General features: G+C 33.6%; 1 protein-coding gene across 1 annotated transcript in view; it reads right to left on the bottom strand.

The window, feature by feature from the left end:
- The window catches only part of IL1RAPL1 (interleukin 1 receptor accessory protein like 1), a 1,455,000-nt gene that overhangs the window by 588,945 nt on the left and 850,374 nt on the right, over positions 1-15,681 (bottom strand). The window contains exon 5 of the mRNA XM_032844352.1: positions 12,654-12,807. Coding sequence (XP_032700243.1) covers positions 12,654-12,807 — 154 coding nt within the window. The remainder of the gene's footprint in view (positions 1-12,653; positions 12,808-15,681) is intronic.

The following is a 15,681-nucleotide window of genomic DNA, read 5'->3' as shown; positions in this document are numbered from 1 at the left end:
CATATAATTTAATCAATTCTCCTAGAAAAGATCCATATAGTGTGTATTTTTTTCCTTAAATGTAACAAATCCAAAAATAGGTAGCATATTTTTTTTTATCTAAATAGAGAATATTGTGGAAAGAAAAAGCCAAGCTGGTCTAATTTATTTTGGAATTTCTAGGTCTTTTGTGGACCAACTCTGGACATGACATCTTTCCCATACACACAGATAATCTGTAGATTAGTGTTAAAGCTATAGTTTGATGATGTGATGAGTATTAAGGAGGGCATGTGTTGTGATGAGCACTGGGTGTTATATGCAACTAATGAATTATTGAACACTACCTCAAAAACTAATGATATACTATATGGTGGCTAACTGAACATAATAAAAAATAATAAAATTCACAGAAGAAAAAATAAAGCTATAGCTTGAGTACGAGTTTGAGTTTAGTTTAAGGAATCCTAGAATATGACAGTCTATACAAAAATGAGTATTTCCATATTTTTATTTAGCAATACTAAAGTACAGAAAATTGTTATACTAGTCACAACAGAATTTTATGAATATGAAAACTCATTTTACAATTTTTAAGAAATCATACTGTTTACAAATAGTGGACATCTCCTGTTTATATTCCTTGAACATTTTTCACCTTCTTCTTCCACTTCAACTTTCCTTTGGAGTACTACTTCCCTCTTTCACTCATTTCATTTAGTTGGAGTAAGTCCATTACCCAAAGCATCCCAAACAATATCTAATAAATTTAAAAATATACATGCTTTGAAAAAGCAAATCCACTCTCAGGTAAAAGTCCTACATAAATGCTAACTATTATTCTACAATGAAAAATTTATGTGTGTCTGTTTATGCTTACAAGATGATTAATGGCAATATTACTTACATTAACAAAAAATGAAAACCCCAAATGTCTATCAATAAATTGGGAGATATTCATATAACAGAATACTATTTATAAAAGTAATGAATAAATGTCAGATAAATGAAGTAACATGGATGACTTTTCAAAAAAATTTTTTAAAGTTTTTATTTTAATTCCAGTTAGTTAACATATAGCATTATATAAATTTTAGATGTACAATGTAGTAAGTCAACAGTTTCCTACATTACCCTGTGCTCATCATGACAAGTACACATCTTAATTTGTATCACCTATTTAGCTCATCCTCCTCCCAGGTCCCCTCTGGTAATCAGTTTGTCCTCTATAATTAAGAGTCTGGGGCGCTTGGGTGGCTTAGTCAGTTAAGCATCTGCCTTGGGCTCAGGTCATGATCCTGGGGTCTTAGGATTGAGTCCCTCACTGGGCTCCCTGCTCAGGAGGGAGTCTGCTTCTCCCTCTCTCTCTCCCCCTACTCGTGTTCTCTCAGATCAACAAATAAAATATTTTTAAAAAATCTGTTTCTTGCTTTGACTCTCTCTCTCCTCCCTATTTCTTCCCTTTGCTTTTTTTTTTGCTTGTTTCTTTTTTTTTTAAATGATATCGTAGGATGTACAGTCTACACTGAAGGCCTTTAAGTCTTTTTTTTTAAAGATTTTATTTATTTATTTGACAGAGATCACAAGTAGGCAGAGAGGCAGGCAGAGAGAGAGAGAGGAGGAAGCAGGCTCCCTGCAGAGCAGAGAGCCCCATGTGGGGCTCGATCCCAGGACCCTGGGATCATGACCTGAGCCGAAGGCAAAGGCTTTAACCCACTGAGCCACCCAGGCGCCCCATTTTTTTTGCTTGTTTCTTAATTCCACATACAAATGAAATCATATGTTATTTGTCTTTCTCTAAGTTATTTTGCTTAGCATTACACTTTTTAGCTCCATCCATGTCAATGAAAATGGCAGGATTTCATTATTTTTTATAGTTGAATAATACTCTACCATATATATATATACATACACATATATGTATACATACATATATATATGTATGTATATATATATACACACACATATATATATACATATATATATGTATATATATATATATATATACATATATATATATCTCACATCTTTCTCCATTCCTCAAGTGAGGGACACTTAGGCTGCTTCCACAATTTGGTTACTGTAAATAATGCTGCTATAAACATAGGGGTTCATGTATCCCTTTGAAATAGTTTTCTTGTATTCTTTGGGTAAATAGCCGGTAGTGGGACTGCACAGGGATGGATTTTTAAAACAAAAGCTGAAGTTGAAAAAGCCAAACACAATAGAATATACAATGTGTAGGCCCAAATATAAGTTTCAAAAACAAATAAAATTTTAGGTATATTGTTTAGGCATGCACTATTAGCTAGGATAGCTTAAAAGACAAGAAAACAAATATCCTAAAATCACAATGGCACTAACATAATCAGTGCCATGAAAGAAAGGGTTTATATTTAGAAGACTATACAGAGGACTTCTGGGATGCCTGTAAGTTTCAGTTTCTTCACCTAGGTGGGTTCATTTGATAGCATGTTAATTAGCTAGCTGCATGGTTGTATTTTGTGCACTTAGTTATATTTCACTATTAAAGAAAAAAAGTGAAGAAAGCTGGACTGGATTCTGGATATTTTAGTAAGATAAAAAAAACTGTACATAAGCACAAGTAAATGATATATTTAAAAAAATAGAAAAGTATATAATAGAATGTTACACAGCTTCATATAGGGACTTTTGCATATTATATTTCAAATAATGATTGAAATCAAAACAGACATATTTTTTAAAAAAAGAGGTATTTTCCAACAAAGACTTATTCATTTTTGTCCAGAAAAAGAAACTAATATATGGAATATGGAATCAAGAATAAAATAAACCTTAGATAGACTGCATGACATGTTAAAAGCTATTAATGAAGAAATCTTAGTAGAAAACTTCAGTCCTTTATTTTTATCTTTAAGCTTCTACATGTAAATAGCTTGGAAGCCATCACTCTCATTATTACAACAAGAAAAATCTGGGGGAAAAAAACTGGAAACCAAAAAACTCTTCTTGAAACTCTGAAACAACTGAAGTTTCAGAGCAAACAAACATCCCCAAATTTGGAAAAACAGGTGAATCAAGAGAATCACAGGTGAGATCTTTTTATTTGGAGCAGCAGACACTGGAGCCATGAACTCCATCAACAATCGTCAGAACCAAACTCAGATATGACATAGATAATGACATTTTCATACAGGGAATTTAAAATAACTATGTTTAATATGCTAAGTTCTCCAATGGGAAAATAGATAACATGAGAAAACAGATGGGTAATATAAAGAGAGAGATGGAAATTCTAAATAAGAATCAAAAGGAAATGCCGGGAATTAAAACACTGTAACACAAATGAAGAATTCTTTTATGGGCCCGTCATTATACTGGACACAGTGAAGGAAAGAATTAGCTTAAAAGAAGGTCAACAGAAACTTCATAAACTGAAATGCAAAAAGATAAAAAGAATGAAAAAAATTGAATAGAATATCCAAGAATTGTGAGATAATTTCAAAAGGCCTAATATATGAAGAACTGAAATACTGGTAAGAGAAAAATGAGAGAATGGACCAGAAGAAATATTTGAGATAATAATGGCCATGGATTTTGCAAAATTAAAGACAGACACCAAGCTAGAAAGGTATGAAGCTAAAAAAATACCAAGTGGGAAAAATGCCAAAATTACTATACCCAAACACATCAAATTAAGCTGCAGGAAAGATTTTTCTAAAAACATGTAAATAAAAAGAGAATGGAGTGAAATATTTAAAGTTGTGGGGAAAAAGCAGCAATCTAGAATCCAAGGACCGGACTAGAAGAGATTATGCTGAGTGAAATAAGTCAAGCAGAGAGAGTCAATTATCATATGGTTTTGCTTATTCGTAGAGCATAAGGAACAACAGGGAGGACATGGGGAGATGGAGAGGAGAAGTGAGTTGGGGGAAATCAGAGGGGGAGACAAATCATGAGAGACTGTGGACTCTGAGAAACAAACTGAGGGATTTGGAGGGGAGAAAGGTGGGGGTTTAGGTGAGCCTGGTGGTGGGTATTAAGGAGGGCACGTATTGCATGGAGCAGTGGGTGTGGTGCATAAACAATGAATTTTGGAACACTGAAAAAAAAACATGTAAGTAAAGAGAGTGAAGTGGAATATTTAAAGTAGTGGGGAAAAAGCAATCTAGAATCCAAGTAAAAATTTCCTTCAAAAGCGAAAGAGAAATAAAGGCATTCTTTGGAAAACAAAAATGAAAAATTCACCACCACCACCAGACCTTCATTGCAGGAAATGTTAAAACAACTTACTCAGGCAGAAGGAAAATATATAGGTTAGGAACTTGGATCTACATAAAGAAAATAAGAGTGTCAGAAGGAATAAATGACAGTAAAATAAGATATTTTATTTATTGCTATAAATTGATCTGTAACTATTTAAAACAATAACAATAATTTATTGAGTGATTATAACATATAAATACATGAAATAAATGACAACAATGTTATAAAGGATAAGAGGGAGGAACTGGGAATATTCTGTAATAAGATACCTGTACTACATACAAAGTTATAGAATAATTTTTAAAGGATTTTATTTATTTATTTGACAGAGAGAGAGACAGTGAGAGAGGGAATACAGGCAAGGGGAGTGGAAGAGGGAGAAGCATCCCTCCCCCTGAGCAAGGAGCTCCATGCTGCTGAAGGCAGACGCTTAAAGACTGAGCCACACAGATGTTCCACTGTAGAGTATTTTTTTATAACAGTCTAAGACTGGTTAAAATTATATATTGGGATATCCAGGGCAACCTCTGAAAGTAATTTTTATAGTAAAATTAACATTAATAAAGGAGAGATAAAATGAAACAATACATAATGTTCAATTAAAACCAGAGAAAGCAGAAAAGATAGGGGGAAAGCAACATAGAATAAGTTCAACAAATTGAAAACACAGACAAACAATGACATACATTAATCCAACAATTTTAATAATCACCTTATATGTAAGAGTCCAAATACACCAGTTAAAAAAAAAAGAGAATGCCAAAGTGGAAAATAAAAATAAAAATCCAACTGTACATTGTCTATAAGAAACCTACTTTAAATATAAAGAACTAATAGGTTAAAATTGAAATGAAGAGATAAACTGTGCAAATACTAATCACAAGAAAGCTAGGTATATCCATTTCAGACAAAGCCAACTTCAGAACAGGCCAAATAATCATCAACAGAGACATTACATAGTGACAAAAAGATCGATTCTCCAAGTAGACATGACAATCCTAAACACATATGCTCTTAAGAGCAGAGCACCAAAATTATGAGGCAAAAGCCTTTAGAATTGAAAGAATAAACAGATAAATTCATTACCATAGTTGGGGATTTTAACACTTTACTTTCAGTAATTGAGATATCAAATAAGTAGAAAATCAAAGATATATTTGACTTTAATAACACTATACCTAAACTTGCTTTAATTGATATTTATAGAATACTCAAATCAACAATAGCAAAATATGCATTCTTCTTATGCATTCATGAGACACCAAGAAAAATCATATGCTCCATAATAACATATACTTTAACAAATTTTTTAAAAATTTGATTTATTTGATAGAAATCAAATATGTTCTCAAATCACAACGGAAATAAACTAGAAATCAGTAACAAAAAATCCTTGAGAAAATCGCCAAATATTTAGAAATTAATACATTTCTAAATAACACATGGATCAAAGAAGATTTTTCAACAGAAATTAACAATTATTTTGTACTAATGAAAAGGCAACTTATGAAAATTTGTGGGATGCAGCAAAATAGTGTTTAGAAGAAATTTATAGAATTAAGTTTGTATATAAGAATTCAAAAAAGAAAAGAAGAAAACTGAAATAAAAATCTAAACCTGTGCTCTTTGAAAATCATTGTTAAGAAAATCAAGACAAGCTACAGACTGGGAGAAAATATTTGCAAGACATATATCTAATTAAATACTTATATCAAAAATATACAAAGAATTCTTAAAACTGAGCACTAAAAAAGCAAACATCCCAAGGAAAAATGGTTAAGATACCTGAACAGACACTAGACCAAAGAAGATACATAAAAGGTCAAACAGTCATATAAAAATAAATTCAAAATCATTTATTATTAGGGAATTGGGAATTAAAACAATGATGAATGCCACTATAGATCCACTGGAAAGGTAAAATCCAAACAGCAGAATTCACATTGATAGAAAAATGTTGAACTGGAATTCTTAATTCATTGCTGATGGCAATGCAAAATGGTATGGCTACTTCAGAAGACAGTTTAGCAGCTCCTTACAAAGCTAAATATAATCTTTTCATACACTCCAGGAATTACATCCCTATGAATTTCCTCAAGTAATCTGAAAATATATGCCCACACAAAAACCTGTATGAAAATTATATTATAGGCTTTATTTATTATCTCCCAAATATGGAAGCATCCAAGATGCACCATTCAACAGATGAATGGACAAACCATGGTATGGCCATACAGTGAAAAACTACTGAGTGATAGAAAGAAATGGGCTAACACTGGTGAACCCTAAAGGCCTTAACTATACCAAGTGAAATAAGCCATATAAAGAAGGACAAATAGTGCATAATGCCACTTATTTGAGGGACCTAGAATGGTCAGATTCATAGTTACAGAAGATAGAGTGATGGTTGCCAGAGGCTGGGGCAAGGAGGTGGGTGGGAAGGAATGGAATGGGTACAGGGTTTCAGTTTGGAAAGACAAAAAAGTTCTAGAGACAGATGGTGGTGATGATCCCACAAAAATGAGAATGACTGTGAACTTAAATATGGTTAAATGGTAAATTTTAATAGCTATTTTTTTACCACAAAAGCCAAAAGATCCTCTGAGTCCAATATCCAAAATCCTCAATTTGCTGAACTCAAAATTCAGAAACTAGGTCTAATCTGTTCCAATCATTAACTTTTGTTTTTCTCATGTTTCCAAGGAAATGCCTCTTATTTAATACCTAACTGCTTGCACGTAATAGACCTAATTTTGGGAGTTCATCTGCAACACCACCTCCTGAAATAAGACACAACTCTTAAAATGAACTACCCTGTTCTCAGGACTAAGACTGGCTCATTAAGGCATGGAGCAACATCCTAACTCAGCTTCTGGGACTTTGAAACTTCTCAGGTAAGTTTCAAAGGTGGGAATACATGGTACCAGGATATGCCACCTCAAAATTTATCTCTTAGCACTAAGGATTATTTTGAGAAACTGCACACATAGAACCTGTGAAAACAAAGTAGGAGTTACCTTTTTGTATGGGAAATTTATATTTATAAGGAAAATATCCACTTATAAAGATGTCTCTCCATACCAAGAAAAGAAGGATGACTCTAAATGTCCAGAAACTCTTGTCATTGGAGAAGTAAGGCATGGACTAAGACTAACTCTTTTTAACCAGGCTTTTCCTGGTAACCTCCTATGAATGTCCCCCATCCAACCTTTTGTTTTTAGCTGAACACAGTATTTGAGGGGGTGGTGTGGGCCATCTCAGGGAGTTATTCAGTTTCTCTGGGTATCTTCCATGTATGCATTAGGTTGTCATGATAATAAATTTCTATTTGTTTTTCTCTTGTTAATCGTTTATTACAGGGAGTCTCAGAAAAAAACTCAAAGGGATAGAGCGAAAACTATTTCTCTTCCCCTACAAACTTCAATGTATGAAAATTTTTAAAGACATCAATCAGGAGGATGGAAGATCTCAGTATGGAATGCAGAATGTGCTAAAACAACCAAATTATATCACAAATGTGTGACACAGCTGCAATGAAGTGTTGCGGGATGGGGGAATTGTGGTAACCTAAGTAACTTTGCAAATGAATAGATTCTGTAAGACTCAAGGCAAAATAAATTGTACATAACCATTATACCCTATTTTATAAAGTTGCTTCTCACAGGAGTAGAGGTCATTATATATTATACATTATACATCTATACTGGCAGTGAACAGTTAAGTTAATGAATGAAAGATGGTGGGAAACAGGTTTCTCACTATTAGGGCGGCTATAGAGAAGCAAGGGGAAGAGGCTGGAATGATCCCTATGGCAATGGAGTAGAGTCAGAGATATCTCAAGTATGAATTCATGTTTAGTTTAATATAGATACAGATGTTACATATAGTAGCATTTATAGATGTGTAAATACCTGGATTAGTACACACATATCTCTTTACTCTGTCAACTAAGAGGTCTTAGAAGCAACTATACTCCAGTAGCAATGAGTACCTCTGATGCCCAGATCTTAGTTTCTAGCACTATTCTCCAATAAAAGCAACAAAGGTTCTTTGGAAGAAATAACTAATTCTAGGACATAAGCAGGAAGTACACAAGATAGTCCTGGAACACCTTGTAGGGCCCAAGAATAAGGAAGTGCTCTCTCTCTCTCACACACACACACAGAGTACGTGTATGTCAGAGGGACATGAAGTCCACTAAAAGAGTCCCTAAGGGTCAAAGCTGCAACAATTTGAGCCACAAATATAAATAATGCGATGTTGGATTATAAACCAAAGTATAAAATAAATACCCAGGAGTCCATACTAATATAGATAAATAAGTGACTAATTAGATAAATGTGGAGGTAGAGAAAAATTCCAAATAATTTATGTAGATAATCAGCCTTCAGAGAGGTGAGGGCCTAACTCCTCATTCCTTAAATGTGAACTGCAGATCATGACTTCCTTCCAAAGACTGAAGTGTGGAAAGGAGGGGCAGCGACTAACGTTGTAGCAGCAAAAGCTCACTACTGAGGTGATTAAAGTGATTAAAAAAAAAAAAACATTGCTGCAGGTGATTAAAGGTCAGCATCAGTGGCAATAAATCACACCGAGGGAATGCTAAGTTGTGATTTGACCTCTGTGATCTTCTAAGAACATATAACCTAAATCTAATAATGAGAAACATACTGAACAAATCACACTTGAAGGACATTCTACAAAATATATGTCCAGTACTCCTTGAAATTGTCAAAATCATCAAAAATGGGAGAAGTCAGAAATAGTCACAGCCAAAAGAAGCCTAAAGAGACATGATAATTAAATGTAATGGACTATCCTGGATGGGTGTCCTAGAACAAAAAAGGACTATTAGGCATAAAACTAAGGAAATCTGAATAAAATATGGACTGTAGTTGATAATTTGTTGATATTGATTCATTAATGGTAATAAATGTGCCATACTAATGTTAGGCATTAATAACAGGGGAAACTGGATGTGGGGTATATGGGATCTCTCTCTACTGTCTTTGGAAGTTTTCTGTAAATGTAAAACTGGTCTAAAATAAAATGATTATTAAAAAGAAGACATTCTTCTCACTGAAAGTAATTCATATTCTCATGGAAGGACAGGAGCATCAACAGTGACAATGCAATGTGGTAGATGCCACAAAGGGTATTATAAAATTCTCCATGCTACAAAGGCACCAAGCACCACATGCCTCCAAACAAAGGGAACATTTTAGCTATTCCTTGAAGGAAGAGTAAGAATCAGCCTTGTGACAATGCATAAGGAAAAGCATTCCAGAAGGAGCACCCCAGGAGTAAGGGCCCAGAGGGAGGATATTTGGAAAATGGTAAAAACTTCAGTGTTTAGAGAAGAGGGTGGTGGCTACAGATGATGCTGAAACATCTTAAATTTTTAAAAAAAGTAATGTTGAAAGTATACCAACAGTGATGAGAAGGTTTATTATTTTTTCACTGTGATCGCTTTCCTTTTATTTAATTTAAAAAAAACATTTATTTGAGAAAGAGAGGGAGTGAGACAGAGAGAGAGAGAGAGAGAGCAGATAGAGAAAAAGAGCAGGGGGAGAGGCAGAGGGAGAGGGACAAGCAGACTCCCCACTCAGCAGGGATTCTAAGACTCTAGGAGCCAAAGTCTGACACTTAACCAACTGAGCCACCCAGTCACCCTAAGTAGTGTTTTCCTAAACCACTACTTCACTTAAGTAGACACACAAACTTTTAGTAAGTGAAGGATCTCCCATAAAAGCTCACAATACTGCCTGCACATTTAGCCAATTTATCTAAAAATTTCCTTTTCTCTTCATATATGGAATTATTTATTTTAAAGAAACACATTCTAACACATCTTAAAACATTTATCATCAGCTAATGCACATCCACTAAAATGAAATGATACCATACCTTGCATAATATTTACATTAAATACAATATGATCATGGTATGCAGAAAATTAAGATAAAAAACACTGGTTAATTATCATCCAGAGAAATTCCCACCTTTGCAGCTTTAGTAAGATACAATTTGGATTCTAAGAATTGTTGTTTAAATTGGCTATGGGCCACATTTATAGTCACACTAGATCAAGGTTATGAAAAAATAGATCTTTCTAATAGGCTTGTTAATACTTAAAATGTATTCTAATACATATCATTTTTAATTATTGGTCATGGAGTTCTCCCATTCACCCAAAATTTCATATATGTATGAAACTTGGCTTCATAACTTAGATGCCCAAACTAATGTCACCAGTAAGGCTGCTTGAATTAGGGGTATTCAGGATAATCATTTGAATGAAAATTTTCATTAAAACTTTCACCTACTTCCTCTTAATAGTACAGAATAGTTTTCCCCTCTTTTCAAGTAAAGAAAAAGAGATATTTTGAAGAAATTAAGTCATTTAGAAGAAAACAATTCTATTATTGGTTATACAAAATAGCCTTATTTAAGTTATTTCATCATTGGGGACCCAGTTTCTAGTCTCTGTTAGATTTTTTTCATCACCTCTTAATAGATAGTGGTTTATATTTTTAAAGATTTTATTTATTTGACAGAGTGAAAGAGACAGCAAGAGAGACACACAAGAGTGGGAGAGGGAGAAGCAGGTTTCCCGCTGAGCAGGGAGCCCGGTACGGAACTCTGGACTCAATCCCAGAACCCTGAGATCATGACCTGAGATGAAGGCAGAAGCTTAATGGCTAAGCCACCCAGGTGCTCCTAGATAGCAGTTTAGTATCCTAATGTTTCTAGAAAAGGAAGAGGTGTGCTTATCAAGGATTAGCTTTACATCCCAAAGAATAAAGACTAGAAATATATTCTATATTCTTTATGCAATAGATTTTTTAGTGTATTTTTAAATTCCTTCATCTCTATACCTACTCTTGGAAAAATGTACTTCAGTATAGATTGAAAGCAAAAAATTAATAATAAAAACCTAAATATTTATTGTAAAGAGAACTCAAGTATAAACAGCTATATTTTTCACTGTTCCATGAAAAAGACAGGGAGGTAGAGTGATAAAGTTTTAAATGTAATTTTCTATACAGAAACCTATTAAACACAGCAAAACTGAAAACCAAACTACTTATAAATCACACAAATGCATACTATATGTACACAATGTAAGGCTGAATGCATGTTTACTATTTAAATATATCATATATTGCAAAGTGGCAATTATTTACTGGGTCTAATATTTATCAAAGTCATTACCAAAGAGTACCAAATTTTAACCAAATTTTCTTTAGATCAGAATAATTACGATTCATCAAATAGATTTCTTGAAATTGTAGTTTTTAAATCTAAATATATCATAATTTCAAAGTTTGAAAGAAAGACAATTATTATAAGATGAAGGTGACTACCACAAAACACTTTTCATATACAGGAAAATTATATAAAGTGAATCAATGAACAAATGAAAATCTCTTTGAAGTATATGGTATCCTTTGTCAACTTATTTGTATATATTTCCTAAATATTATTGTGCAAAAAGTCACTTAGAAGAATCTCAGTAAGATGAGAAAAATGTCTCTAACTCCCTAATATTGCTCTTATTTATCCCCACCTTTTTTCTTCTTGGAACCACTTTTAGAGATTCAAACCATAAAGCAAAAAAAGGGTACGAAAATAATATGTTACAAGACATAAAATGACCATAATGTACATTTGGATATAATTGGGTATTATACAAACTGATTTCATTCAGCTTATGTTACCTTATTAGATCCTTGCAAAACTCCTATGAACTATACAAGACAAATTTTACCATCACCATTTTATACATGAAGAAACTGATATTGTGAAGGTTGTGCTAAGTCCAGTAAGGCCACGTGACTAGTGAGCTGTAAATTCATGATTATAGACAGAGTTCTGAATCTTCTTATGCCCTTCTACCTTAGCAACCAGAGACAGGAATGACATCATTCACTGCATCTCACGCAATTATTCAATTATTTCCCCTGCAATTATGTTATTTTCAAGTTCATGAGAACTCATATGTCAGATTTATAGAAAGGAAAATCAATAAAATAGTAATTTTTCTTATTTGAAGCAAAACAGGAAGACAGAGGTAGCTGTCATACATTCTATTTCAACACCTTAGAAAATGTTCCCCAAATTGACAACATTACAAAATATAAGCATAATTTTCTAAAAATGTGAACTCATTATTTCAAATACTTTAAAAGCTAACATTTCTATAATTCCCTAAGCATATTTTCTTTAACCTTTGAAATGTATTTCAGCACAAGATGATTTAAAAGCAAGGAGGAATAAATTTAACCTTATAGGAATCCACTCAGCTATTTGGTTAAGTACTTTTTTCATTGCATAGATTTGAAAAAATCAATGTATAGCACAAAAAGTAAACTTAAAATGGTAGTTTCGTTACTTGCAAATGAAATACTGAAGACTATGATTACCTGTAACAGTTAATTCAGTAGTTCGTCTCACAACAAAGCCTCCATATTTTAATTCACAGGTGTAATTTCCGATGTCATCTTCTCTGACTTCTCTTATAAGCAACGTATCTCTTTTGAATACAATACTTGGCCTCCATGTTTTTGTCCTACATTCCTGCATGAAAAACACAGAATTTCTGTAGTAAGTACAATAACTGGGAAACAGAGAAGAGTATTTTAAATAAATAACCCCAAAGCTTCTAAATTTATATTTTAAAGGGCTAAAGAGTTTGAGATTAATTCTAAAAATTTTCATACTTCTCCACATCTCATGGAGATCATGTACCTCAGTTTGAAAAGAGGTTTTCTAGTAAGAGTCATTTTTTTTTTAAGATAGAGAGCGCAGGTGCTTGTGTTGGGGAGGAGCAAAGGAAGAAGGGGAGAGGGGAGAGAGAATCCTAAGGAGGGTTTTCATGAGGCTCCATACTGGGCTTAATCTCAGGACCATTAGATCATGACCTGAGCCAAATGCTTAACCAACTGACCCACTCAGGTGTCCCTAGCAAGTGTCAATTTATTGACTTCTAAGATTAGTTTGTCTAAATCAGATATACATTGATTTCTTACACTGTTGGTGGGAATGCAAGTTGGTGCAGCCAACTTCTTAAGGAATCTTAATGTAGCCAATTTCTTAAGGAATCTTAAGGAGATTCCTTAGTGAAAAGAAGGGCCGTCTGTACCCCAATGTTCAAAGCAACAATGGCCACAGTCGCCAAACTGTGGAAAGAGCCAAGATGTCCTTCAATGAACGAATGGATAAAGAAGATATGGTCCATATATGCAATGGAGTATTATGCCTCTATCAGAAAGGATGAATACCCAACTTTTGTATCAACATGGATGGGACTGGAAAAGATTATGCTGAATAAAATAAGTCAAGCAGAGAGAGTCAATTATCATATGGTTTCACTTATTTGTGGAGCTTAAGGAATAACACAGAAGACATTGGGAGATAGAGAGGAGAAGTGAGTGGTGGGAAATTGGAGGGGGAGACAAACCATGAGAGACCGTGGACTCTGAGAAACCAACTGAGGGTTTTGGAGGGGAGAGGGATTGGGGGTTTGGTGAGCCTGGTAGTAAGTATTATGGAGGGCATGTATTACATGGAGCATTGGGTGTGGTGCATAAACAATGAATTTTGGAACAGTGAAAAAATAAAATTAAATAAAATTTTTGAAAAAGAAGATATAAGAAAAAGGACTCTTGTTAAGATTACTCCTAACATCATTTTTAGAAGCAAATACTCCAAATTTGTTGACTGTGAAATTAACCATCTTGACACTTGATAGTGAAAGCATAAAATATAAGATATATTATTTAGGTATAAAGTAGAAAAATTAATTCTGTAGCAGAAAATGCTTCTATTTCAGTATTTAAATCTTTTAATATTACATTTAGAAAAAAATTCTCTCCCTTTATAGCATGCACATTCTACAATTTGTGAAAGAAATGGCCAACATGTCTTTATGGTCTTTACAGTACCATAAACATCTATTTTCATTGTTGATGGGTCTAACAAATTATGGTCTCTAAATTAAGCTTTAGATTTTAATGACATTGGCTCAGAAGCTTTCTCTTTTTGCCAGAACAGAAGTCTATTTCCTTTAGCCAGATTTGAAATCAATGCCATGAGGATAAAATAGCTTTAAGCCCTCTGACACTGTTCAGAGGTATTATTTCTAAAAAAATATTTTGCCAAATCAAATTTTTCCAGACTATTATTTTGATTATGTGGTTCAATGTCTTCATATACATGGAAGAGAGTTATCTGGTTATTTCAGACCAAAAAATACATCTTATATATCCTCATATTAGTTGCATAAACTGTCATAATTGCAAAAGCTTTTTTATATATATATACACACACATATATGTGTGTGAGAATGTATATATATATATGTATATGTATGTATACATATATGTATACATATATACTTATATATATGCATATATACTTATATATATACATATATACATATATACTTATATATGTATACATATATGTATACATACATATACATATATACACACACACACATTCTCATACAAATATATATAATGAATACAGAATATATATCGTCTTAACTATGGAAAAAATTTTGGATTGTTGCAAGACTTTCAAGTTCCATACATACTGCATTTCGACCCATCACTCCACTAGTGACAATCTTTATAGCTTAAGTTCACAATGACTGGGTTGATGGTGGAAACATGACTAAAGGAGCACTGTGAGGCCAGCCATTTTAAATATTGAGAGTGTGTGTGTGTGTATGTGTGTGTGTGTGTGCATGTGTAGAAGAAGACAAATGTACATACATGACTACTAGAAAAACATCTGTTCTTAGATACTTTGAGTTAAACTCTCCTAATACCTCTTGTCTTTGAGGCAATCATCAGGCTTTGCTAAGAATCTACTTGTGGAAAGCAGCCAGACCACTGAGAATTGGGGTGAGACATACAAAATTCAATAAAGGAGGAAAAGTAAATCTCATCTGTGCAGAAACAGAGATTAGTAGGGCTAACACTTGAGGGCTGTTTGACAGTGTCTAGGATAGAAATTCAATGGAAAAGTAGAAAACTATTTCAGTAGTCCCCTTGACATTTTGAATCCTCCATTGCTTGTTATCAAGAATCAAAATTTGTGGAGCATAACAAATAGCATGGAGGACAAGGGGAGTTAGAGAGGAGAAGGGAGTTGAGGGAAATTGGAAGGGGAGGTGAACCATGAGAGACTATGGATTCTGAAAAACAATCTGAGGGTTTTGAGGAGGCAGGGGGTGGGAGGTTGGGGGAACCAGGTGGTGGGTATTGGAGAGGGCACGGATTGCATGGAGCACTGGGTGTGGTGCAAAAACAATGAATACTGTTATGCTGAAAATAAATTTAAAAATTAAAAAAAAAGGAGGGCATTTGATGAAATGGGTACTGGGTGTTATACGCAACTGATGAATCACTAAATTCTATCTCTGAAAGTAATAATATACTATAT

Source organism: Lontra canadensis, unplaced genomic scaffold (assembly GCF_010015895.1).
Source record: "Lontra canadensis isolate GAN:19392208 unplaced genomic scaffold, GSC_riverotter_1.0 scaffold151, whole genome shotgun sequence".
Taxonomy (NCBI): domain Eukaryota; kingdom Metazoa; phylum Chordata; class Mammalia; order Carnivora; family Mustelidae; genus Lontra; species Lontra canadensis.
Note: the sequence above shows the minus strand (reverse complement) of the source record. Positions and strands in the feature narration are given on the sequence as shown.